The 27,803-nt window shown below is 42.8% G+C and overlaps 1 protein-coding gene across 3 annotated transcripts; it reads right to left on the bottom strand.

Annotated features, from left to right (window-relative positions):
- Positions 1–607: 607 nt before the first annotated feature.
- On the bottom strand, positions 608–27,803 carry LOC121573862 (G-protein coupled receptor-associated protein LMBRD2B-like). 3 transcript variants are annotated; one of them, XM_041886214.2, is made up of 18 exons: positions 27,608–27,803; positions 19,013–19,229; positions 15,271–15,386; positions 13,724–13,822; positions 13,355–13,522; positions 12,946–13,156; positions 12,765–12,839; positions 12,371–12,484; positions 10,079–10,262; positions 9,505–9,686; positions 9,154–9,287; positions 4,459–4,564; positions 4,271–4,368; positions 3,951–4,054; positions 3,786–3,832; positions 3,546–3,675; positions 3,162–3,288; positions 608–3,020 (listed from the first exon to the last, which is right to left on the bottom strand). In XM_041886214.2, the coding sequence occupies exons 2-18, from the start codon at positions 19,184–19,186 to the stop codon at positions 2,957–2,959; spliced, it is 2,133 nt and encodes a 710-aa protein (XP_041742148.2). In that variant the 5' UTR covers positions 19,187–19,229; positions 27,608–27,803; the 3' UTR covers positions 608–2,956. The 3 variants fall into 3 exon arrangements, with proteins under 3 accessions (XP_041742148.2, XP_041742146.2, XP_041742145.2); XM_041886212.2 differs by lacking the exon at positions 27,608–27,803 and adding an exon at positions 20,195–20,239; XM_041886211.2 differs by lacking the exon at positions 27,608–27,803 and adding an exon at positions 20,121–20,200.

Raw genomic sequence — 27,803 nt, 5'->3', positions numbered from 1 at the left:
CATGATCATTGCAACTCCACAAGGTGAGATCTTGCATGGAGCCCCAGGCTGAGGGAGATTGACAGTTATTTTGTGTTTCTTCCATTTGCGAATAATCGCACCAACTGTTGTCACCTTCTCACCAAGCTGCTTGGCAATGGTCTTGTAGCCCATTCCAGCCTTGTGTAGGTCTACAATATTGTCCCTGACATCCTTGGAGAGCTCTTTGGTATTGGCCATGGTGGAGAGTTTGGAATCTGATTGATTGATTGATTCTGTGGACAGGTGTCTTTTATACAGGTAACAAACTGAGATTAGGAGCACTCCCTTTAAGAGTGTGCTCCTAATCTCAGCTCGTTACCTGTATAAAAGACACCTGGGAGCCAGAAATCTTTTTGCTTGAGAGGGGGTCAAATACTTATTTCCCTCATTAAAATGCAAATCAATTTATAACATTTTTGACATGCGTTTTCTGGATTTGTTGTTGTTATTCTGTCTCTCACTGTTTAAATAAACCTACCATTAAAATTATAGACTGATCATTTCTTTGTCAGTGGGTAAACGTACAAAATCAGCAGGGGATCAAATACTTTTTTCCCTCACTGTAGCAGTAAGGGGGGGACCAACTCCATATTAATGCCCATGATTTTGAAATTAGATGTTCGACAAACAGGTGTCCACATACTTTTGGTCATGTAGTGCATCTCACTAACACTACACTCTTCTATATAATTCATTAGGAACTTTACTTTAAAGATGCAGTTCAGGATCTTAAGCACAACAAATTCGTAACATATTGTACGAATTGGATTCGTAACATATCATAGGAATTGCATAAAATAAAAAATCAGAATGTAACATAATATACAAAATGGATGACATAGTACAAAATTGGTTGACGTAGTACACAAAAAACTGGGACCCGTTTTGGCTCGTGAGAACCACTTTCAAAACTAGTGGTTGAAATTATACAAACGTTTGGGAGCATCACTTTAATTCATTTCTTACTTTTTACAAAAAGAGATTGTAAGGAGATAAAGGGGAATCTAACCTGACAAGACCATTTTTTACCCATGGTTACCAGTGACCTTCGTTAACATTGTTAACCGATGACGTTAAATTAATTTACAATAAATAGCATGTTGTACATGTGTTGACCTTTGTCTACTATATTAATAGAACCATATAATAAAAATAAAACAAAATATACAAGAGGGCATCATTAACAAAGACATTGAGAGACGGGGGAATAGTTAAATCTATAATATTTACAGCAGATTACAAAACAATTAAACACGATTTTAGAATAATCGTCCAACTCCTTCAAAGGTGAATACCATGCATTTGACCTGCATGCTACTGACTGTGTGTGTGTCTTAACCGAATTCCTCATCCAACCAAGCTCATACAGTTATAGTAGTTGTTTCAAGTTGACACAACATGAAGACATACTTCTAGGTCAACTGCTGTGAAAGGTGTTTGAGACTGTATTTCAGTGACATAATGACCTGTTGCCTCACAGTACCTTCCAGCAAGACCTCTTGAACAATGTAAGAATAAATATTTAAATGCAATACATTTAAAGGTCACTTTTCTTTTTCGACTTGAGCCAAGTAATTAAACCAAAAACAATGAAATCATAACTGGACAAAAAATTAAATTAGCCATTTTTGTAAACAACTAAAATAAAACAATGAAATCATAACTGGACAAAAAATTAAATTAGCCATTTTTGTAAACAACTAAAATAAAACAATATGGCACAATGATATCCCAAAAAGACTTCAGTAGATAATTTTTAACACCTACAATTCAAATGGTTTGACAATAAATAAGGCGTTACTAATATCAAGCAGTCAATGGCTAATGACACAATATTGAAAATTATTTTTAAACATGCCTTTCAACAGAATTCCAAAAAAACTATTTTTAAACAAAAGTTTAAAGGTCATTTTGACACTCGGAATAGAACATAGAGAATACATCACAATTAAGAGCAATGGTAAATATATTTTTTGTATCAGTTGACCTCCATCAATTGCATCGCTAGCATTATGGGCCGAATTCCAACTTGAGATCCGATTTTCACAGATCTCACATCAATTCACGTGCACGATAAGAACACATACTGCATCTCAAGTTAGGATTTAGCTCTATGGGCAGTACAAACACTATGTGTTAATTCAGTTAACTCAGTGTGGGCTGGATCACATAGATTGCACATTAAATCGAGGACTATAGGTCTATACACTGTACACTCAGTTTCTATGGTAGCAGCTTCAGAAACAGACCGAAGGAACTGTCCTTCCATCCATATACCAGAATAATATAAGACTGGCAACAAAATACTAATTCATTGAAACATTGATCATTTGTTCCACTATTTCTTCTTTCCAGGGGTTAAATACAACTTCATAATGTATAAATATGTCTTCCTCCAAAAAGATACTTAATTAGTAGTAATTACTTATCTTCTCATCAAAATGATTAACAATGTACTCAGCCCATCAACCATATTTTTGAGGGAAGACACACTTTATACATACATTGTAAAGATCACAGGGGGTACCACGCGAAGAGGACCTTGAACGGAAATTCATGCATAAGTAATAACAGAAATGATGACGTGGTTTAACGGATGAGAAACAGTGATGAACCCAAATGGGGTACGGATTTGCATTCATGACATGCTGCACACTGGCTGGCACAGGGGAGGACCTCTATCTGCCTGATGGGGAAGTGTATATCAACAGCCACTGGAGTGTTCTGACAGGCGACAAGCTATTGGAGATGAGGGGCAGCAGATACATCATGCCAATAGTGTAGAGGAAGATAGAGGTCATGTGCTACATTCACAGAGGTTGAGAGAGCGTCTCTCCTTCGTATTGTCTTCCCTGCAAGGTGGATGAGTGGAGGATGAAAATGTATGTGCAATATTTAGCTTTCCTGTTCCTTCGACTCTCCCTCGCTACTCCTCTCAAACATCATCAAAGATTCTGCTCCGTGACGAGGACATGGACAGGTACCTGCCTGGTACATGCCTGCAAAATGGAGAGGCACAGTGAGCATATGTTTAACAACACACACTTTGTGCTATTTGCTTACAGGTATCGTCCACAGCAGAGCAGAATGTGAAACTAACACACTTATTTAGATAGAGTGGGGACTGGAGGACCTCTTACCTGGTGGAGTCTGCTTCAAGAGGGTCGTCTGAAACTGTCTCTGCATTGAAGTCCAAAGGCTCCGCGTCCTCGAGAAGTTCTATAGAGTCTCTCTCTGTTCCTCTGCCAGTCCGAGAGTACTTCGCCTCTGTTGATGAAAAAATTATGATCAATACCATATCACTGCCTTCCGCAGTTAAAGTTAGATACATTCAATAAGGGACTTAGAAAATTTTTTATGAAGTTGTGGTGTCGATATCCTTCGTGTCATCAAGATAAGCCATGACACTACAAGAGCAAACAAAACATTGATTCATTGTTTAACAAAGCAATGAGTAAAATCTAGCCAAACTGTAGAAAACAAGCATAATGTAATTTAAGTAGGCTTTGCGACCATTCACTTACGTCTGTTAGGGTTAGTGTTAGGGATAGGGACAGTATCAGAGTAGTTAGTCTCCGTCATTTCTGCTGCTTCATTTCTATTCCTGTTCCTGGCGGTGTCCTCCCGCGTGTTACCATAGCGCTCCTTCCACTCCTAGAACACAGGCACAAGCCTGACGTTAACACCTTGATCCGTTTCTCTGCAAAAATAGCAACCAACACACATACTAAAAGGGGCATGGGAAATTTAAGCTAGGGACTCACCCTTCGTCGGTTCTCTCCATCCTCTGTCCTTTGGCGCTTTCTTTTCTCTGTCAGAAACACAGAGAAATCACTAAGTACCGATGTTTGAGTAAACAACACGTACACAGAAAACCAAAGCTTTTTCCACTGTCAAATGGTTTTAATTCAGATCAAGTGGGGCCAAACCTCGTCGAATGAGCTCCTTGCCCTCATCAATCAAGTCAGAGGTCATTTCATTGTCTCCCACAAACTGCTGAAAGCCCAGGAGGTTCAGACAGCGGGTACCCAGGCTAAAGGGTTCATACAGAAACAGTGTTGATCTGTCATTAATCAATACTTATTCTTGCACAGTATGTATGTGTGCTGATAGTCCTTTTGGGTCATTGGTGGAGTACTCATTGTAGAATAGCAAGTTGATATCATTCCGTATCGTAGTATTATTGATGTGTTTATCTACACCACAAATGTATTGTAATTTCATAATCTAAACAGCAGGCTGGACTCACCTGAAGTAGGTAGCGATACATAGCAGCAATATAAGCATGGGGTAGTAGATATAGAAACCATTAGCGATGAACGATAAGACCCTCATAGAACCCATGATCTGCAGAGAAGTGACGTATCATCAATATGAGGAAAATAACACATCAACGAATACGTTCTATCAGTGTCAGAAGAATGTGTTGTGTTTTACAGAGGTGTAGGCCGTCTGCTCCTTCAGTTGGTGGGAGATGGCAGAGTCCATGTGGATCAGACCCAGGAAGTTCAGACACAGAGGAGGGGTCAGACGGCAGAACAGCCTAAAGAGCAACAAGACTACATTAGACATTTAACATTATATCATGTTACACAAACATATACAGTTGAAGTCGGAAGTTTACATATATCTTAGCCAAATACATTTAAACTCAGTTTTTCACAATTCCTGACATTTAATCCTAGTAAAAATGCCCTGTCTTAGGTCAGTTAGGATCACCACTTTATTTTAAGAATGTGAAATGTCAGAATAATAGTAGAGAGAACAATTTATTTCAGCTTTTATTTATTTCATCACATTCCCAGTGGGTCAGAAGTTTACATACACACAATTAGTATTTGGTAGCATTGCCTTTAAATTGTTTAACTTGGGTCAAACGTTTTGGGTAGCCTTCCACAAGCTTCACACAATAAGTTGAGTGAATTTTGGCACATTCCTCCTGACAGAGCTGGTGTAACTGAGTCAGGTTTGTAGGCCTCCTTGCTCGCACACGCCTTTTCAGTTCTGCCCACAAATATTCTATAGGATTGAGGTCAGGGCTTTGTGATGGTGACTCCAATACCTTGACTTTGTTGTCCTTAAGCCATTTTGCCACAACTTTGGAAGTATGCTTGGAGTCATTGTCCTTTTGGAAGAACCATTTGCGACCAAGCTTTAACTTCCTGAATGATGTCTTGAGATGTTGCTTCAATATATCCACATAATTTTCCTTCCTCATGATGCCATCTATTTTGTGAAGTGCACAAGTCCCTCCTGCAGCAAAGCACCCACACAGCATGATGCTGCCACCCCCGTGCTTCACGGTTGGGATGGTGTTCTTCGGCTTGCAAGCGTCCCCCCTTTTCCTCCAAACATAACGATGGTCATTATGGCCAAACAGTTCTATTTTTGTTCCATCAGACCAGAGGACATTTCTCCAAAAAGTACGATCTTTCTCCCCATGTGCAGTTGCAAACCATAGTCTGGCTTTTTTATGGCGGTTTTGGAGCAGTGGCTTCTTCCTTGCTGAGCGGCCTTTCAGGTTATGTCGATATAGGACTTGTTTTACTGTGGGTCTAGATACTTTTGTACCTGTTTCCTCCAGCATCTTCACAAGGTCCTTTGCTGTTGTTCTGGGATTGATTTGCACTTTTCGCACCAAAGTACGTTCATCTCTAGGAGACAGAACGTGTCTCCTTCCTGAGCAGTATGACGGCTGCGTGGTCCCATGGTGTTTATACTTGCGTACTATTGTTTGTACAGATGAACGTGGTACCTTCAGGTGTTTGGAAATTGCCGCCAAGGATGAACCAGACTTGTGGAAGTCTACACATTTTTTTCTGAGGTCTTGGCTGATTTCTTTTGATTTTCCCATGATGTCAAGCAAAGAGGCACTGAGTTTGAAGGTAGGCCTTGAAATACATCCACAGGTACACCTCCAATTGACTCAAATTATGTCAATTAGCCTATCAGAAGCTTCTAAAGCCATGACATCATTTTCTGGAATTTTCCAAGCTGTTTAAAGGCACAGTCAACTTATTGTATGTAAACTTCTGACCCACTGGAATTGTGATACAGTAAATTATAAGTGAAATAATCTGTCTGTAAACAATTGTTGGAAAAATTACTTGTGTCATGCACAAAGTAGATGTCCTAACCGACTTGCCAAAACTATAGTTTGTTAACAAGGAATTTGTGGAGTGGTTGAAAAATGAGTTTTAATGACTACAACCTAAGTGTATGTAAACTTCCGACTTCAACTATACCTGGGGCAAAGTAAGGGATGGTATGGACATTGTACAGTATAGTTCTGTCCATAAATACAGTATAGTTCTGTCCACAAATACAGCAAAACCAAAAACACATACCACTTTCTGAATGTCAATTTCCTAAATTCTTACCATATACATGATTTATACAGACGTTTTGTCTCTTTGATACTTAGCTAATCTTGGCTAACCCAGAACTAAAGTCTCACTTAATTGGTCAGCTGCTCAATTAAGTTCTGGGTCCATACGTGTTAAGAGAATAGATGAAGATATGCTAGAACAAGGAGTGGAACGCGGAGCTCCACCGTCTCTCTTTGCAAGTTACGGGCCAAATGTCCCCCCCCCCCAGCAACAGGACTGCTACCTCCGCCTTTGTGCAAGGAGGAGCAGGAGGAGCACTGCCAGAGCCCTGCAAAATGACCTCCAGCAGGCCACAAATGTGCATGTGTCTGCTCAAACGGTCAGAAACAGACTCCGTGAGGGTGGTATGAGGGCCCGACGTCCACTGGTGGGGGTTGTGCTTACAGCCCAACACCGTGCAGGACGTTTGGCATTTGCCAGAGAACACCAAGATTGGCAAATTCGCCACTGGCGCCCTGTGCTCTTCACAGATGAAAGCAGGTTCACACTGAGCACGACAGACGTGACAGAGTCTGGAGACACCGTGGAGAACGTTCTGCTGCCTGCAACATCCTCCAGCATGACCGGTTTGGCGGTGGGTCAGTCATGGTGTGGGGTGGCATTTCTTTTGGGGGGCCGCACAGCACTCATGTGCTCGCCAGAGGTAGCCTGACTGCCATTAGGTACCGAGATGAGATCCTCAGACCCCTTGTGAGACCATATGCTGGTGCGGTTGGCCCTGGGTTCCTCCTAATGCAAGACAATGCTAGACCTCATGTGGCTGGAGTGTGTCAGCAGTTCCTGCAAGAGGAAGGCATTGATGCTATGGACCGCCCATTCCCCAGACCTGAATCCAATTGAGCACATCTGGGACATCATGTCTCGCTCCATCCATCCACCAATGCCACGTTGCACCACAGACTGTCCAGGAGTTGGCGGATGCTTTAGTCCAGGTCTGGGAGGAGATCCCTCAGGAGACCATCCGCCACCTCATCAGGAGCATGCCCAGGCGTTGTAGGGAGGTCATACAGGCACGTGGAGGCCACACACACTACTGAGCCTCATTTTGACTTGTTTTAAGGACATTACATCAAAGTTGGATCAGCCTGTAGTGTGGTTTTCCACTTTAATTTTGAGGGTGACTCCAAATCCAGACCTCCATGGGTTGATAAATTTGATTTCCATTGATAATTTTTGTGTGATTTTGTTGTCAGCACATTCAACTATGTAAAGAAAAAAGTATTTAATAAGATTATTTCATTCATTCAGATCTAGGATGTGTTATTTTAGTGTTCCCTTAATTTTTTTGAGCAGTGTATATTTGAGATTGTTCAAATAGCCACCCTTTGCCTTGATGACAACTTTGCACACTCTTGGCATTCTCTCAACCAGCTTCATGAGGTAGTCACCTCGAATGCATTTCAATTAACAGGTGTGCCTTCTTAAAAGTTAATTTGTGGAATTTCTTTACTTAATGCGTTTGAGCCATTTAGTTGTGTTGTGACAAGGTAGGGGGGTATACAGAAGATAGCCCTATTTGGTTAAATACCAAGTCCATATTATGGCAAGAACAGCTCAAATAAGCAAAGAGAAACGACAGTCCATTACTTTAAGACATGAAGGTCAGTCAATACGGAAAATTTAAAGAACATTGAACGTTTCTTCAAGTGCAGTTGCAAAAACCATCAAGCGCTATGATGAAACGGGCTCTCATGAGGACCGCCACAGGAATGGAAGACCCAGATTTACCTCTGCTGCAGAAGTTAAGTTCATTAGCGTTACCAGCCTCAGAAATTGCAGCCCAAATAAATGCTTCACAGAGTTCAAGTCACAGACACAGCTCAACATCAACTGTTCAGAGGGGACTGTGTGAATCAGGCTTCCTGGTCGAATTACTGCAAATAAAAAACTACTAAAGGACACCAATAAGAAGAAGAGACCTGCTTGGGCCAAGAAACACGAGCAATGGACATTAGACTGGTGGAAATGTGTCCTTTGGTCTGGAGTCCAAATTTGAGATTTTTGGTTCCAACCGCTATGTCTATGTAAGACGCGGTGTGGGTGAATGCTGTGGTGTGGGGGTGCTTTGCTGGTGACACTGTCTGTGATTTATTTAGAATTCAAGGCACACTTAACCAGCATGGCTACCACAGCATTCTGCAGCGATACGCCATCCCATCTGGTTTGGGCTTAGTGGGACTATCATTTGTTTTTCAACAGAACAATGACCCAACACACCTCCAGGCTGTGTAAGGGCTATTTTACCAAGGAGAGTGATGGAGTGCTGCATCAGATGACCTGGCCTCCACAATCCCCCAACCTCAACCCAATCGAGATGGTTTGGGATGAGTCGGACGGCAGAGTGAAGGAAAAGTAGCCAACAAGTGCTCAGCATATGTGGGAACTCCTTCAAGACTGTTGGAAAAGCATTCCAGGTGAAGCTGGTTGAGAGAATGCCATAAGTGTGCAAAGCTGTCATCAAGGCAAAGGGTGGCTATTTGAAGAATCTCAAATATATTTTTATTTGTTTAACACTTTTATGGTTACTACATGATTCCATATATGTTATTTCTTAGTTTTGATGTCTTCACTATTATTCTACAATGTAGAAAATAGTAAAAATATAGAAAAATCGAATGAGTAGGTGTGTCCAAACTTCTGACTGGTACTGTAGAAATGTTTACAAGAGATTAATACTTAGCTAATGCTGTCCAATCAGACCCACATTCCTCCCCTCACTTCGCTCTACCACCCAGTCACTTACATGCCACTGAACTGCAGGCTGTAGGCGTCAGTCTGGTGGTGTGAGGCCAGGTAGTAGTAGTTGAACACTCGGATCCGGAACACAGTGGAGTAAACGCAGGTACACAGGAAGAAGATGGTGATGAAGCACGCCATCTAGTGGACAAAACAATAACCTTCACGTGAGAGACCTGACAACCTGCAATTTAATTATACATACACAACAGGAACACACTGGATGTTGATATGATCAGATAAGATAACGTTGTTGGGAGCATGTATAGAGTGTGCAACTTTCTTTCTATACAGATATTACCAGATACACCAATTAGTACAGTAGTACACTGGTAATTGCTTTCCATTGGCGTCTCACCTCGATGTACAAATAGTTGTAGTCTCTCTCAGCGAGCTGGATGAAGACAGCGAAGAGTGAGAGGACCGGGTGGATGCTGAAGAAGGTGCACTCAGACCACACCACACCCACAGAGAACAGAGACAGTACCACAGCCAGCAGCCGGTAGAACCACTGTCTCAGCAGGCACTCCCAGTACCACTCTGGAGAAGAACAACATATTAAACACATAAGCTCTCCAAGGATCTTAGAAATTGAGTAAAATCCCAAGTGAGGAGAGGAATGGAAGACACACAGTAGGGGTGTGACAATACCAGTATCGCAATATTTTTGTCCATGGTAAAAATGAAAACACAAAGCTAACCAAACACTTTGGTCCTTTAAATAACCTATTGAATGTAAAATATTGTGTGCTATAGCTTGGAAAATAAATAAATATGATTCTTGATGTCAACATAATGATGTTTGTTTCCAACATTAGGGCTGTTTTCCAAAGAAGTGAAATCTGCTTCGTGTTTTGTTTGTAGGTGTGAGTGAACCATCAGTTGTAGAGTTGACCCAGAAGGTGTGAACTGTGAGGAGCTGTGTGACCCACCTACAGTAGGAGTGTATAAGTATGGGCTGAGCCAGCTAGTTGGTTCTGTGGAGGGGAAGCTGTGGACAAACTGGTGGGCTGAGCTGGTCTCATTCTTGGCCACGTCCTCCAGGTGCATAGCCTGCTGCAGGAGGATCTGCCACTGGACATGGGTCCTGTTGTGCCTCTGCACTGCGTAGATCACCTGACCATTCACAAAGAACCACATCCTCAAATTAGGGTTTAGAGTAAATCCATTTGAATTCATTCACTTTTTGACAGCATCCCTTTTGATTTAAATAAAACTTTCCAAGTGGTCAGAAAGTGACTTTTTAGACCTAAATGCCAAAACAGAGGTGCTCAAAGTTGACCCATTTTGCATACCCAACCATACCATGAGACATCCATGACTTCATCACTGGAAAAGATAAACAGTTGAGTTTGATATAATTTAAAAGCTTACAAAACAGGGTTGTCAAACTATTTTTTATATTTTTTTATGTAATACAAATTATGACATTTAACCTTTAACGTAAATGATCTAAAAACGTGTAATCTCAGATGGAATAAAGGATGAGTGTCATTTCAATCATATAAATAAAAATCATAGAATGGACCTATCCCTTTAGACCACTGCAGTGTTGCTTGTACACCATTGAAATTGAAATTGTAACTTCTAATTCCTACCACAAAGATGGCCGCCGGTCCACCCACAGTCTCAACTTAAATGGTCATGTCTATTCTATTATCTATATTTATATAATTTCTATATTTTTCCTATGGATATTCCCATTCAAGTCAACATTCTCTGATGTGTGGACCTCCAACCATCTTTGAGGTACAATTTGAAAGTTGAAATGTAAATGTTATTCCTACACTACATAATAATAATAATAATAATATGCCATTTAGCAGACGCTTTTATCCAAAGCGACTTACAGTCATGCGTGCATAAATTTTTTGTGTATGGGTGGTCCCGGGGATCGAACCCACTACCTTGGCGTTACAAGCGCCGTGCTCTACCAGCTGAGCTACAGAGGATACACTATATGAACAAAAGTATGTGGATACCTGCTCGTCGAACATCTCATTCCAAAATCACGGTCATTAATATGGAGTTGGTCCCCCCTTTGTTGCTATAACAGCCTCCACTCTTCTGGGTAAGCTTTCCACTAGATGTTGGAACATTGCTGGGTGGACTAACTCATCCCAAAGGTGTTCGATGGGGTTGAGGTCAGGGCTCTGAGCAGGCCAGTCAAGTTCTTCCACACCGATCGACAAACCATTTCTGTATGGACCTCGCTTTGTGCACGAGGGCATTGTCATGCTGAAACAGGAAAGGGCCTTCCCCAAACTTTTGCCACAAAGTTGGAAGCACAGAATCGTCTAGAACGTCATTGTATGCTGTAGCGTTAAGATTTCCCATCACTGGAACTAAGGGGCCTAGCCCAAACCATGAAAAACAGCCCCAGACCATTATTCTTCCTCCACCAAACTTTACAGTTGCCACTATGCATTCGGGCAGGTAGCGTTCGTTCTCCTGGCAGATGGTGCAAGATGGTGAAGCATGATTCATCACTCCAGAGAACACGTTTCCACTGCTCCAGAGTCCAATGGCGGCGAGCTTTACACCACTCCAGCTGACGCTTGGTATTGCGCATGGTGATCTTAGGCTTGTGTGCGGCTGCTCGGCCATGGAAACCCATTTCATGAAGCTCCTGACAAACAGTTATTGTGCAGACGTTGCTTGCAGAGGCAGTTTGGAACTTGGTAGTGAGTGTTGCAACCGAGAGCAGACGATTTTTACGCTCTATGCGCTTCAGCACTCGGCGGTCCCGTTCTGTGAGCTTGTGTGACCTACCACTTCGCGGCTGAGCCGTTGTTGCTCCTAGACGTTTCCACTTCACAATAACAGCACATACAGTTGACTGGGGCAGCTCTAGCAGGGCAGAAATTTAACTAACTGACTTGTTGGAAAGGTGGCTCTTCAGTAAGGCCATTCTACTGCCAATGATTGTCTGTGAAGATTGCATGGCTGTGTGCTCGATTTTATACACCTGTCAGCAACGGATGTGGCTGAAATAGCAGAATGCACACATTTTAAGTGGTGTCCACATACTTTTGTATATATAGTGTATGTATGGAAGGTTTCGTTCAAATCAAAAGGGGTGCTGTCAAAAAGTGATTGAATTCAAATGGATGCACCCTATACAGAAGTCTGGATATAGTCAGCAAAATGACAAAGAAAACAATAAAATGTCTGCAAAATAAAACTGTCGACTAGCTAATACTGTGTACATTTCTTAATGTTACCTGTTTGTGAAGCTTCACCAGGTTCTTCTCACTAGGATAGGTGTTCTGTTTGTCATCAAAGTCCTCATAGTCATCCATGTTTCTGCCCATCTTCTCCTGGTACTCCACAGGGCACTAAGAGAGAAAACTCTGTTAGGATCATAGTGATAGATAGAGGACTCTAGACCCCCATAATGGGACCTCTAGCTAAGTTTATGGTTAGGATCAACAAAGGCACTGGACTTTCTCAGGCCACTCCACATTCCTCACTTGTTTAATCTTCCCTTTAAGCACATGGAGTGGAGAGAGTGCACACATATCACTCAATAACATTGTGGGGTTGGGCTCCACATTCTTCACTAAGAATATGTCATTGTTTCTTTGTTTGTGAAGCTTTGTCCTTCTTTAATCTTACCTTTCTAAGAATAGTATCGATGTACTTCCTCAGTGGGTGGTTATACTTGATTGATTCTTGGACTTTTCTCACTTCCTAAAACAGATCCACAGCAAATAGAGAAGGACATCAATTAAAGTTTCTAAGAAACAGACCGCTATAATGTCTACATTTTGTAGTCAGAGCAGAAACCATTCCCTACCTCCATGACATCCTCTAGGTTCTCCTCTGCATCAGCCTTCTCTGTCATCAGCTTGGCTGCCTTGAAGTAGGTCTTGATGAGCAGGTGTCCCCGCCGCGAGGCGTTCCAATAGGAACGCGGAATCTCCACCAGGCCATAACCCAGCAACAGCACCAGCAGGAACAGGCCCCAGGTGTTGGCTGCAGTGATACCTATTGTCTGCAGCTCATACCTGGAGAGAGACAGGGGGACAGACCAAACCAAATTTAAGTGAGACATACATGGTTCCTTCTAATTACCTTTCTATGTTAGTACTGTGTCGTGTAGAATACAATGTGTTGAAATGCTGAATGTGAACTTTTTTTTTTTGTAGTCAACAGCCCACTTTCCAAACCTCAAGTCTAATTTGTCCATGTTGCTGTGCACTCACCAGGAGAGGTGCCACTGAGGGTGTACGGCCACATAGATAAGCAACGATCCAAAGATGAGCAGGTATGTCCCGTAATAAATGGCGTTCTCTATCAGTGCAGTCTTTATTTTCCCAGTGATGGAGAAGCCCCCCGAGCGTGCATACGATTGCATGAAGGGCAGAAGCAGCCTGCAAAGCCAACAAGATCTGGAGTAAGGCAGGTGTAGAGTGTGCTTTTTTGGGACAGAGGCAGATAGTTGACTTAGTAAGGAAGGTCGGTCTGTCTGTCTCTTAGTAAATCAGTCAAAATGAACAAACTTCGAGACCATTTCTGATCAGTAGTGTTTCTAGTACAATTAAATACAAGGCCAAACAGTGTCAAGCACTCACCAGGTGAGACACTGAGATGTCCAGTAAACAACCCTCCAGAACACAGGCATGATTCCATCCGGAATATAGCTCCATGGCTTGTAACACACCTTTGGAACACTGTCATGGAAAACATACAAACAGTGTTGATATGCAGTTAGCAAGGTCTGGGAACATTGAAGAAATCAACATCTGGAGGGGAATGAAATGACAAAAGCTGATGCTATTACCTACTGCTATACTGATGGTGACCTATTTAGGAGGAATCAAAAACATTGATACTGGAGCAAAGCACATAAACGTTGATCTTCTTATTAAAACCCCAATGTTTGCCTTGTATAGACTATTAGGGTAATATGTCAGACTGTCAGGGAGAAAACACTGTACATAACTACAGTCAAGCAAAACTACACTGAAAAAAATAAAATATAAACGGAACATGTAAAGTGTTGGTCCCATGTTTCATGAGCTGAAATAAAAGATCCCAGAAATTTTCCAGATGCAAAAAAAGCTTATTTTGCTCAAATTTTGTGCACAAATTTGTTTACATCCCTGTTAGTGAGCATTTCTCCTTTGCCAAGATAATCTATCCACCTGACAGGTGTGGCATATCAAGAAGCTGATTAAAGAACATGATCATTACACAGGTGCACCTTGTGCTGGGGACAATAAAAGGCCACTCTAAAATGAGCAGTTTTGTCACACAACACAATGCCACAGATGTCTTGAGGGGTTGAGGGAGCGTGCAATTGACATGCTGACTGCAGGAATGTCCACCAGAGCTGTTGCCAGATAATTTAATGTTCATTTCTCTACCATAAGCCGCCTCCAACATCGTTTTAGAGAATTTAGCAGTACGTCCAACCGGCCTCAACTGCAGACCATGTGGATGCCGTTGTGGAGGCGAGCAGTTTGCTGATGTCAATGTTGTGAACAGAGTGCACCATGGTGGCGGTGGAGTTATGGTATGGGCAGGGATAAGCTACGGACAACGAACACAATTGCATTTTATCAATGGCAATTTGAATGCTCAAAAATACAGTGACGAGATCCTGATGCCCATTGTGTGACCAACAGATGCATATCTGTATTCCCAGTCATGTGAAATCCATAGATTAGGGTCTATTGAATTTATTTCAATTGACCGATTTTCTCATATGAACTGTAACTCCGTAAAATCAATGAAAATGTTGCATGTTGCGTTTCTATTTTTGTTCAGTATAAAAATGACCCGACGTACTTGACATTTCATGATGGGAAGAGAGTGGACTTTTAGCTGTTGCAAATGAATGTGTGACAGAAGATAAATAAAAATCTGCCTGGTAATCTTATTTAGATCAGCTTCTGCAAAACCGGTTTGAGAAGACGGCTAAAACACGGTCTCATGTTTTGAATTACAGCAGTGGTTCCTGCCTTCTACTTTCTGTCTAGGACCCTCTTCCCTGGTCGTTGGTAACTACTGCACATGCTAGTGTTTTGTTCAACCAAATCCTGACCTGTCATGTCATTCCCCTGAGTGCTGAACCTAATCCTATGACACGTGAACATATGATGACTTAGGCACTAACCTTTTAGTGGGTGTGGCCGTAGTTGCGTTTCCTGCAGTTTGATTGGAGAGCAGTGGGGTCACCGGGGATACGGAGGCATGTTCTTCATGATCAATCTTACATTGCTTGTAGATTGTCTGAAAGGTCCAAACAAACACACAGACAAAGGAAGATAAGTCCCTGAAAATTGTCAAAGACTCCAGCCACCGAAGTCATAGACTGTTCTCTCTGCTACCGCACGGCAAGTGGTATCGATGCACCAAGTCTGGAACCAACAGGACCCTGAACAGCTTCTACCCCCAATCCATAAGACTGTTAAATAGTTTAGTTAAATAGTTTAGTTAAATACCTACCAGGACTATCTGCATTTACCCTTTAGGTGCCTTTTGGCAAACACCAAGCGGGCTGTCATGTGCCTTTTACTGAGGAGTGGCTTCCGTCTGACCACTCTACCATAAAGGCCTGATTGGTGGAGTGCTGCAGAGATGGTTGTCCTTCTGGAAGGTTCTCCCATCTCCACAGAGGAACTCTAGAGCTCTGTCAGAGTGACCATTGGGTTCTTAGTCACCTCCTTGACCAAGGCCCTTCTCCCCCGATTGCTCCGTTTGGCCGGGTGGCCAGCTCTAAGAAGGGTCTTGGTGGTTCCAAACTTCTTCCATTTAAGTATGATGGAGGGCACTGTGTTCTTGGGGCCCTTCAATGCTGCAGAAATGTTTTGGTAGTCTTCCCCAGATCTGTGCCTCGACCCAATCCTGTCTCTGAGCTCTACGGACAATTCCTTCGACCTCATGGCTTGGTTTTTGCTGTGATATGCACTGTCAACTTTGGGACTTTTTATATACAGTTGTGTGCCTTTCCAAATCATGTCCAATCAATTGAATTTACCACAGGTAGAATAAGGTATTTCAGTTTTTTATTTGTAGTAAATTTGCTAGAATTTCTAAAAAGCTGTTTTCGCTTTGTCATTATGGGGTATTGTGTGTAGATTGCTGAGGATTTATATTTATTTAATCCATTTTAGAATAAGGCTATAACGTAACAAAATGTGGAAGAAGTCAAGGGGTCTGAATACTTTCTGAAGGCACTTAAGTGGGGAAAAATGTATTTAGTCAGCCACCAATTGTGCAAGTTCTCCCACTTAAAAAGATGAGAGAGGCCTGTAATTTTCATCATAGGTACACGTCAACTATGACAGACAAATTGAGGAAAAAATATCCAGAAAATCACATTGTAGGATTTTTAATGAATTTATTTGCAAATTATGGTGGAAAATAAGTATTTGGTCACCTACAAACAAGCAAGATTTCTGGCTCTCACAGACCTGTAACAACTTCTTTAAGAGGCTCCTCTGTCCTGCACTCGTTACCTGTATTAAATGGCACCTGTTTGAACTTGTTATCAGTATAAATGACACCTGTCCACAACCTCAAACAGTCACACTCCAAACTCCACTATAGCCAAGACCAAAGAGCTGTCAAAGGACACCAGAAACAAAATTATAGACCTGCACCAGGCTGGGAAGACTGAATCTGCAATAGGTAAGCAGCTTGGTTTGAAGAAATCAACTGTGGGAGCAATTATTAGGAAATTGAAGACATACAAGACCACTGATAATCTCCCTCAATCTGGGGCTCCACGCAAGATCTCACCCCGTGGGGTCAAAATGATCAAAAGAACGGTGAGCAAAAATCCCAGAACCACACGGGGGGACCTAGTGAATGACCTGCAGAGAGCTGGGACCAAAGTAACAAAGCCTACCATCAGTAACACACTACGCCGCCAGCGACTCATATCCTGCAGTGCCAGACGTGTCCCCCTGCTTAAGCCAGTACATGTCCAGGCCCGTCTGAAGTTTGCTAGAGTGCATTTGGATGATCCAGAAGAGGATTGGGAGAATGTCATATGGTCAGATGAAACCAAAATAGAACTTTTTGGTAAAAACTCAACTCGTCGTGTTTGGAGGACAAAGAATGCTGAGTTGCATCCAAAGAACACATTTACATTTTAGTCATTTAGCAGACGCTCTTATCCAGAGCGACTTACAGTTAGTGCATACATTATTTTTAATTTTTTCATACCCCCTGTGGGAATCGAACCCACAACCCTGGCGTTGCAAACGCCATGCTCTACCAACTGAGCTACATCCCTGCCGGCCATTCCCTCCCCTACCCTGGACGACGCTGGGCCAAATGCGCGCCGCCCCAACACCATACCTACTGTGAAGCATGGGGGTGGAAACATCAGGCTTTGGGGCTGTTTTTCTGCAAAGGGACCAGGACGACTGATCCGTGTAAAGGAAAGAATGAATGGGGCCATGTATCATGAGATTTTGAGTGAAAACCTCCTTCCATCAGCAAGGGCATTGAAGATGAAACGTGGCTGGGTCTTTCAGCATGACAATGATCCCAAACACACCGCCCGGGCAACGAAGGAGTGGCTTCGTAAGAAGCATTTCAAGGTCCTGGAGTGGCCTAGCCAGTCTCCAGATCTCAACCCCATAGAAAATCTTTGGAGGGAGTTGAAAGTCCGTGTTGCCCAGCGACAGCCCCAAAACATCACTGCTCTAGAGGAGATCTGCATGGAGGAATGGGCCAAAATACCAGCAACAGTGTGTGAAAACCTTGTGAAGACTTACAGAAAACGTTTGACCTGTGTCATTGCCAACAAAGGGTATATAACAAAGTATTGAGAAACTTTTGTTATTGACCAAATACTTATTTTCCACCATAATTTGCAAATAAATTCATAAAAAATCCTACAATGTGATTTTCTGGATTTTTTTTCTCATTTTGTCTGTCATAGTTTACGTGTACCTATGATGAAAATTACAGGCCTCTCTCATCTTTTTAAGTGGGAGAACTTGCACAATTGGTGGCTGACTAAATACTTTTTTCCCCCACTGTATCTACCTCAATGACTGGAACGAATTGCAAAAATCTCTGAAGCTGGAGACTCTTATCTCCCTCACTAACTTTAAGCATCAGTTGTCAGAGCACCTTACCGATCACTGCACCTGTACACAGCCCATCTGAAATTAGCCTACCCAACTACCTCATCCCTATGTTGTTATTTATTTTGCTCTTTTGCACCCCAGTATCTCTATTTGCACATCATCTCTTGCACATCTAGCATTCCAGTGTTAATACTAATTGTAATTATTTTTGCACTATAGCCTATTTATTGCCTTACCTCCATAACTTGCTACATTTGCACACACTGTATATATATATATATATTTTTTTTTTGACTTTATGTTTTTTTTTACCCCATATGTAACTCTGTGTTGTTGTTTTTATCGCACTACTTTGCTTTATCTTGGCCAGGTCGCAGTTGTAAATGAGAACTTGTTCTCAACTGGCTTACCTGGTTAAATAAAGGTGAAATGTTTATATATATATATATATATATATACCCCTGCACATCGACTCGGTACTGGTAGCCCTTGTATATAGCCAAGTTATCGTTACTCATTGTGTATCTATTATTACTTTTATTATTATGTGTTTTACTTTTCTATTATTTCTCTACTTTCTTTCTCTCTGCATTGTTGGAAAGGGCCCGTAAGTAAGCATTTCACTGTTAATGCACACCTGTTGTTTTATGAAGCATGTGACGAATAAAATTGGATTTGATATCAGAAAGGTCTGCAAACACACAGACACACCAAGTTACGGGTCACCATTTTCATCCAAGTTAGGAGTTTCTTGAAAAAGGGAATGGATAAGATGGAGCTTTGGTGGTGAATGAGGGCAATAGTACTAACCGTACTGATGTCCAGAGGAAGAATGAAGACGATGAGGAAACACAGGTACCAGGCCAGCAAGGTGCCAAACAGCACCATCCTCTGCTGCTTACGGAAGTCTGCATAGCGATGCAGCAGGAACAGAGCCAGGAAGAACACCACCACTATCTCAATGCCCAGCGCAGCTCCACTCATCCTGACTGCCTCTCTTATCGCTCTCACACCAGGAAGACTGTCACTGAAAAGAGAGAAATCCTTCAAATAAATCCCAAGACTATTCTATAGATGGGTGTAAAAGAGAAATTCACATCAAAGTAATATTGCATGGTATACACAAATATGTTTATGTACTCCTAAGAGAGACATCAACCAATATCTCTTATTTTGAGCGGTTTCAGGCAGAGCCTAATTCTCACTGAGTGACACACACTCCCCTCCCCTTCACTCAATTCCTTGAGATAATAATGAGCCCATTTTCATTGGCTTTCAAAGACATGAGTATGCTCCTACAAAAGACCTGCTGGTCTGTCCGAGCCTGAAAGGGTCTTTGTTTTCTTCCTTTAGAGCATGATTAAATGAGAATGGGAACGTTCTGCTCTACATAAAACAAAAGTTTACAAAAACAAAGAATGGCATGAATGAATATATGATTGTGGTAAAACAATGTCATAATATAAGCCATTGTAGGACTAGCTAATTGGCAATGGGGGTATGTGTGTGTGTGAGAGAGAGAGAGAGCGAGAGACAGAGACAGAGACAGAGACAGAGACAGAGTTGGGTCATTACAGTAAGTAAAACATGTTTAAGCCCATGTAAGAATTCACTCAAGTTAATTGAGCAAAGACAGCGCCACCTTGCCTGCTACGGTAACCCACACAACGTATTTAGCTGGTTTGGTAGTTTAATCAATAACAAACGAGCAAAGACGCTTTCACACTTGTTAAACAAAAAAATTAATCTAATTTCACAGGCTAATGCTTCATTTGCCTTGGATGTTTTTACCGCGTTTTGGGCCCCGTCGAAATAATACTTAATAGCAACAAACGACCTATCAGAAATGCTAGCAAGCTAACATAAGCGAACCATACTCGCGCACAAACTGTGTTGCTAGTACGCTTAATTATCTCACCACTCGACCGTTAGGATTCCAGCAAAAATCACAGTACTACAGTTATGATATTGTAAAATACAGCTACTGTGTACCATGGAAGAATTAGCGTCACGTTCTTCCTGGTCTGCGTAATGGCAGCTGGGGATGATGGGTAGTGTATGCGTTTCTAAAAGATTAGCGCTATCCGGGATCCTTGAGACTTGCCTTGCCTGGCTACCTTGGCCCTTTATCAATTAGATGGGCTCACCTCCTGCGTCCTCTCTCGCCTCCTTTTGATTATGGTCAAAATTAATCGAGGAGAGTCGTCGAAGAGAGTGAACGTGGATGAAAATGCGCTTGCTTGAAATGATATGGTCCTTCTCTACTCGTAAATCATTAGGCAGATTATGTTTACAGGGGTGGATCCCAAAATAAATGTGTAAAGTGATCAAAACTAATTAAGTTAGTTGTGCAAGACATTTTATAGATAAAACAATAAGTAGCATTATTTTTGAACGTGTGCGTGTTTTTCTCCTCTGACAAAGCAAAAGCTGATTCAACGGGGGTGTAGGATACACATGAGTATCTGAGTATCCTCGATGAAATGTGGCTATGGTATCAAGGAGGGGAGGACACTCCCGTTAGCCTACTGACGAATTGACACACTCCTCGACCACACGACCTTATCAGCTTCCAAGTTATGGAGGAGAAAGGATGGTCTTTTTGTCAAATGAGAAAACCCCCTTGCTCTAACCAAACGCCACGCCCACAGAAATTTTTTCTCTGCAATGAGTCTGGATCTGAGTATCTCCCTGACCCTTCACCGAACGCCAACACATTCGAGGCCGTCTGATTGGTCAGAAATCGATGAGTCGGGCCAGGGCCTGAACACACATGGGTAAAGCAGTGGTTTGAAAATGTGTCATTGTCTTTGATACTCTGATTGGTTATGACTTTGTTTTGTACAACGCCCCTCGTCAACACAAACGACATCAACGATGGCAGTCTCAGACTAAAGTATACTGAACAAAAATATAAACGCAACATGCAACAATTTCAAAGATTTTGCTGAGTTACAGTTCATATAAGGAAATCAGTCAATTGAAATGAATTCATTAGGCCCTAACCTATGGATTTCACATGACTGGACAGGGGCGCAGCCATAGATGGGCCTGGGAGGGCATAGGTCCACCCACTTGGGAGCCAGGCCCAGCCAATCAGAATGAGTTTTCCCCACAAAAGGGCTTTACTACAGACAGAAATACTCCTCCGCACCCCCCACCCCCCTCTGACGATCCCGCAGGTGAAGAAGCCGGATGTGGAGGTCCTGGGCTGGCGTGGTTACACGTGGTCTGCGGTTGTGAAGCCGGTTGGACATACTGCCAAATTCTCTAAAACAACGTTGGAGGTGGCTAATGGTAGAGAAATTAACATTCAATTCTCTGGCAACAGCTCTGTTGAACATTCCTGTAGTCAGCATGCCAATTGCACGCTCCCTCAAAACTTGCGACATCTGTGGCATTGTGTTGTGTGACATTTTAGAGTGGCCTTTTATTGTCCCCAGCACAAGGTGCACCTGTGTAATGATCATGCTGTTTAATCAGCTTCTTGATATGCCACAGCTGTAAGGTGGATGGATTATCTTGACAAAGGATAAAATACTCACTAACAGGGATGTAAGAAACTCCTAACTTGGATATTTTAAATAAATAATATTTTTGTGCGTATGGAAAGTTTCTGGGATCTTTTATTTCAACTCATAAAACATGGGTCCAACACTTTACATGTGTTTATATTTTTGTTCAGTGTATGTAGCGAACAACAGAGCAGCGGAAGGACAACCCGTGAACTGGGGGATTTTACGTGTTGTCTTTCCCAGCCTCCCTTGCAGGTTCACTGCGTGCAGATCTGTAGTTAGGGGACGGTCATGAGTCACAAGATGGCGGGTAGGCCTGAATGGATGTCAGACTTGGAGATGGAGTCAGGGGAACCCATTGAGGTTGGTAAGATGGCGAGCAGGGGAAAAAAATTAATAAAGTGGAACATATTAAGAGTAAATATGGAGTGCTGCAGAAGGAAATTGAACATGACGAGAGTGAGGATGAACTAACTGCGGTTGCAGATGCGGTGAAGACCGCCAAGTTTGAGCCTCGTCCCGATGGTGATAAAGATGTTTTTTTGCCCAGTGGGAGTGAGATGTTTGGAGAGAATGGATCCTTGCCTTCTGGCTGTTCCATATGTGGTGTCAGGTTGGGTGGAGAAGAGGTTGGGGAATGTTGGGTCGGTGACTCAAAGTGGAATCGTGTTGATTTTCTGCGTTTCTGCCGTCCAGGGGGAGCATGCGCTCCGCACCATGCGACTGGGGACAAGAACTGTGACTCTCCGGAGCAGGGCGCCATTGAAAGGAGTTTCAAGCAGACCACCATAGTCCCCGTGCCCAAGGACACTAAGATAACCTGCCTAAATGACTACCGACCCGTAGCACTGACATCTGTAGCCATGAAGTGCTTTGAAAGGCTGGTCATGGCTCACATCAACACCATTATCCCAGAAACCCTAGACCCACTCCAATTTGCATACCGCCCCAACAGATCCACAGATGATGCAATCTCTATTGCACTCCACACTGCCCTTTCCCATCTGGACAAGAGGAACACCTACGTGAGAATGCTATTCATTGACTACAGCTCAGCATTCAACACCATAGTGCCCTCAAAGCTCATCACTAAGCTAAGGACCCTGGGACTAAACACCTCCCTCTGCAACTGGATCCTGGACTTCCTGACGGGCCGCCCCCAGGTAGTAAGGGTAGGTAACAACACATCTGCCACAATGATCAACACGGGGGCCCCTCAGGGGTGCGTGCTCAGTCCCCTCCTGTACTCCCTGTTCACCCATGACTGCATGGCCAGGCACGACTCCAACACCATCATTAAGTTTGCAGACGACACAACAGTGGTAGGCCTGATCACCGACAACGATGAGACAGCCTATAGGGAGGAGGTCAGAGACCTGGCCGTGTGGTGCCAGGATAACAACCTCTCCCTCAACATGACCAAGACAAAGGAGATGATTGTGGACTACAGGAAAAAAAAGAGGACTGAGCACGCCCCCATTCTCATCGACAGGGCTGTAGTGGAACAGGTTGAGAGCTTCAAGTTCCTTGGTGTCCACATCACCAACGAACTATCATGGTCCAAACACACCAAGACAGTCGTGAAGAGGGCATGACAAAGCCTATTCCCCCTCAAGAGACTGAAAAGATTTGGCATGGGTCCTCAGATCCTCAAAAAATTCTACAGCTGCACCATCGAGAGCATCCTGACTGGTTGCATCACCGCCTGGTATGGCAACTGCTTGACCTCTGACCGCAAGGCACTACAGAGGGTAGTGCGTACGGCCCAGTACATCACTGGGGCCAAGCTTCCTGCCATCCAGGACCTCTATACCAGGCGGTGTCAGAGGAAGGCCCTCAAAATTGTCAAAGACTCCAGCCACCCTAGTCATAGACTGTTCTCTCTGCTACCGCACGGCAAGCGGTACCGGAGTGCCAAGTCTAGGTCCAAAATACTTCTCAACAGCTTCTACCCCCAAGCCATAAGACTCCTGAACAGCTAATCATGGCTACCCGGACTATTTGCACTGCCCCCCCACCCCATCTTTTTACGCTGCTGCTACTCTGTTAATTATTTATGCATAGTCACTTTAACTCTACCCACATGTACATATTACTTCAACTACCTCAACTAGCCGGTGCCCCCGCACATTGACTCTGCACCGGTACCCCCCTGTATTATAGCCTCCCTACTGTTATTTAATTTTACTTCTGCTCTTTTTTTCTCAACACTTTTTTGTTGTTGTTTTATTTACTTTTTTATAAAAAATGAATGCACTGTTGGTTAAGGGCTGTAAGTAAGCATTTCACTGTAATGTCTGCACCTGTTGTATTCGGCGCATGTGGCCAATAAAATTTGATTTGATTTGATAACTGGAGTGGTGTTAAGTGTTGAGGAGGGCCAACTAAAGTTGAAGATTCCCGGTATCTGTGACGCCAGCCGTTTGGTGCGATGTAGACCCGGGAGAGAGTGTGGTGAAACAGAGAAGACACTGTCTGTACTATTGAGTTCCGATGCAGAGTTTATACCAGATAAAGTCAAGTTAGGATGTGTCCGTTTTTGTCCCAAATCCATTACAGTGTTTTAGGTGTCAAGCTTATGGTCATGTGGCAGCAGTGTGTAGGAGGGAGATTCCTAGATGTGAGAAATGTGCAGGAGGACATGAGACAAAGGAATGTGTAGTTTCGGTGGAAAAAGTTGTGTGTGGAAACTGTAGGGTACCCATGGTGCTGGAGATCAGAGGTGTCCGGTGAGAGAAAGGCAGGTTGAAGTTGCCATGATCAGAGTAGTGCAGAAGGTGTTGTATGCTGAGGGAGTGAAGAGAGTAGTAGAGGAAGATGGGTCCAGGGTAAGGGATCCTAAGAGGATCCCTGTGAGTAGGCCGAGGTCAATAGAGAGCGATAGGAATAACATGACCTTCACTAAGGTTGGTTTTTTGGCGTTCATGGCCATGGATGTCAACTGTACTGCAGGAAGGGATAGATGTTGTGGTGGCAGCTGCAGAGAAGGACTTATTGTACGAGATTTTACTGCAGAAGAGTTACAAGGTGTTTTGAACAATAGTGTCCCGTCCTCTCAGGCTGCTGGCCTGGTGTAGGATCAGATAGGGCCAAAGTAGTGGAATAGTGATGAGGTTTTAATGGGTGTAGGGTTAGTTGGTAGGGCAATTTTTTCACAAAGTGTAATGAATTCATACTACAGAATAGTAGGCTGATACACAGCCAATACAGTAGGTGGCGGCATGCACCTATACATTTTTTTAAATAAAATAATACCAAAGGATAAGAAGAAGAGCAGCGGAATTAGGCATCAGGCTAGGAAGTCCTCATCCTAAACCCTACCCTAACCTTAACCATAACCATTACCTAACCTTAAGCATTTTAAATGTTAACTTAAATCCCAAGGATTTGTAATAGCAAGGACCATTTCCAAATTGTTTTGTAGCAAACAATGGGTGTGTTCGAGCAGTAAACCTAAAAGCGTCCGCATACATAGGTTCGGTTTGCTCCTAGCCAAACTCGGCTTGGCGAAGCGTCCGTCTGTGCTGTCATACTCCCTAAAGACCTTCGCTTGAAAAACAAGAAAAAAGTGGCAAGATTACCGTTGTTTGTCCCTCTTGTCTTGAGCCGCTGTAGCAACAACATAACCAGAAACACTTCCAAAATAATCCGAATTAATATAAGATAAATCAAGAAATCTGTCATTAATTTTGACGTTTTTGCCGAGGAGGTCTTAGTCGAGCAATTTTACATCTAGCTAAGATGTTTGGGGCAGTATTTCTCAGGTGAATTTTTCAAAACATAAAAACAAGTAATCTCGTTGCATGACAACAAACTAGGAGTAGTACCCTTGACCAATCACTGACGAAGGAGCGCAGACTTCGGCGTCCAAACTTTGACTTGCCTCATGTAGCCTAGCGGTTAAGAGCATTGGGCCAGTAACCGAAAGGTCACTGATTCGAATCCCTGAGCAGACTAGGTGAAAACCCTGTCGATGTGCCCTCTTAAGGCTCTTAACCCTAATTGCTCCTGTAAGTCGCTCTGGATAAGAGCGTCTGCTAAATGACTAAAATGAAGAAAAAAACAGGTGCATCCTGTTTCCATTGATCATCCTTTTCAGCGGCAGGGACTGGGAAACTAGTCAGGATTGAGAGCCCAGCCAGAGCCCGGACTTGAACCCGATCGAACATCTCTGGAGAGACCAGAAAATAGCTGTGCAGCGACGCTCCGCATCCAACCTGACAGAGCTTGAGAGGATCTGCAGAGAAGAATGGGAGAAACTCCCCAAATACAAGTGTGCCAAGCCTGTAGCGTCATACCCAAGAAGACTCCAGGCTGTAATCGCTGCCAAAGGTGCTTCAACAAAGTACTGAGTAAAGGGTCTGAATACTTATGTAAATGTGATATTTCAGTTGTTGTTTTTTCATAAATGTGCAAACATTTCTAAAAACCTGTTTTTGCTTTGTCATTATGGGGTATTGTGTGTAGATTGATGAGGGGAAAAAAAACAATTTTATCAAATTTAGAATAAGGCTGTAACTTCAAATGTGGGAAAAAGTGAAAGGGTCTGAATACTTTCCGAATGCACATCTACATCTGTGATTAAATGGTCGCAAACACAGATTATCCATTATATTGACCAGACACTCTAGTTGCCGCTTTAACAACGAAAATAAATGTATTCTAAAATGGAAGGCAGTCGGGAGAAGGCAAGATCAGGTGGGACCATTCTAGCTAATGAGAGGGCAGATATGCGTGTGAACAACAGGCACAAAGGTTTCCACAGCCACAAAAAAAAGAAATTACATAACATGAAATAAAAATGTGCGTTTTGGTTTTATTTCAAGGTTAGGTTAAAAATCACATTTTAAGCAGGGAAATTGTAGAAATGGGCGGGGTTCACTTCCTTGACAACTTCCTTCACAACAGCTCTGCTCAGCGAAGGGCAAGACGACTTCTGCAGAGGCTGTATCACTGCAGAGGACATATTGACCATGCAGAGCCTATTATGGTATAATGGAGGCCCTCAAACAAACGTTAGAGGTGCATGCCGCCACCTACTGGTCAATCACAGTTTACAGACTTTAGAAAAAAATAATATAATAATCCTACCTAATCCTGTACTACTAAGAAAATAAAAAAAGAGCCCTACTAACTTCTAACAACCCTCCCCCATCCCCAAAATCCCCAAACGTTGTAAAGAAGGAAAATAAACAGAGATGATTCTGAAATTAAAATCACACAACATGTGTAAAATCAGCCACTATGATTATCATTTCAGGTCAGGAGCTAATAGGCCTATCCATAGTGGTGGGAAGTACGGGTGCTGAGGGTGCTGCAGCATCCCCTGAAAAATCAGGATTACAACAACAACAACAAAATCACGAAAGTAGTGCACTGGGCCTTTACTAGTCCTGTATTAGCCGACCAGTATAGCAGTCTGTAGCGCTAACCAAAAAATGTGTTCCCACAGTCCTAGAAAAAAATCACAGCACCCCCCAAACTACTTCTGGCAGCTATGGGCCTATCATAGCCTAACAATTGTAGGTAATATATTTCAGTGACTCCTTTCCATAGACAAAGTTAATCCTGTCATGACAATACACTTTGTCCACACTGGGTCACCATTGTACAGTGAATGACAGTGAGAACAGTAACAAGGTGCATGACTAGGTATCCCCCTTTCCCTTTCCAAGACTTTTTTGAATATATATATTCAATCCATTGTCTACCTAAAACTAGTGTTTTATCACTACACCCCTTCCCATGTATCCCTGTCATTTGTTTTCATCAAGGCCACCAAGGCCAATGCAGGTTATTGCTACAGAGGGGCTATTTTAGGCTCACAGTCTGACAAGTTCAAAGTCTACCTCTGCAGACCACCAGTGCAGATGTTTGGCTTATCACAAACCTTGCCCTCTCCTTCGTCAACTTCACCAGGCTGGTAGTGGTCTTGGTCGATGCGGAAAAAGCTTTTGACCGTGTCGAGTGGGAGTGACTACCTAACAGCTGCCCTTCATAGATTTGGCTTTATTCCCAAATTCATTGCATGGATCCTCAGGGCGGGCTTAGAGCAGAAAGTCTCACTATATGCGGACAACCTCCTT

This window comes from Coregonus clupeaformis, chromosome 9 (genome assembly GCF_020615455.1).
Source record: "Coregonus clupeaformis isolate EN_2021a chromosome 9, ASM2061545v1, whole genome shotgun sequence".
Lineage (NCBI taxonomy): Eukaryota > Metazoa > Chordata > Actinopteri > Salmoniformes > Salmonidae > Coregonus > Coregonus clupeaformis.
Note: the sequence above shows the minus strand (reverse complement) of the source record. Positions and strands in the feature narration are given on the sequence as shown.

What these genes read in the sequence shown, in the direction of transcription:
- LOC121573862 (XM_041886211.2), bottom strand. Translation starts at nt 20,197, where the DNA reads ATGGTACACAGTAGCTGTATTTTACAATATCATAACTGTAGTACTGTG. An exon ending in TGGTGAAGCTTCACAAACAG is followed by an intron (nt 10,263 to 12,370) that starts GTAACATTAAGA and finishes GTGAATGGTCAG; the next exon opens with GTGATCTACGCAGTGCAGAG. An exon ending in TAACACTAACCCTAACAGAC is followed by an intron (nt 3,289 to 3,545) that starts GTAAGTGAATGG and finishes TTTCATCAACAG; the next exon opens with AGGCGAAGTACTCTCGGACT.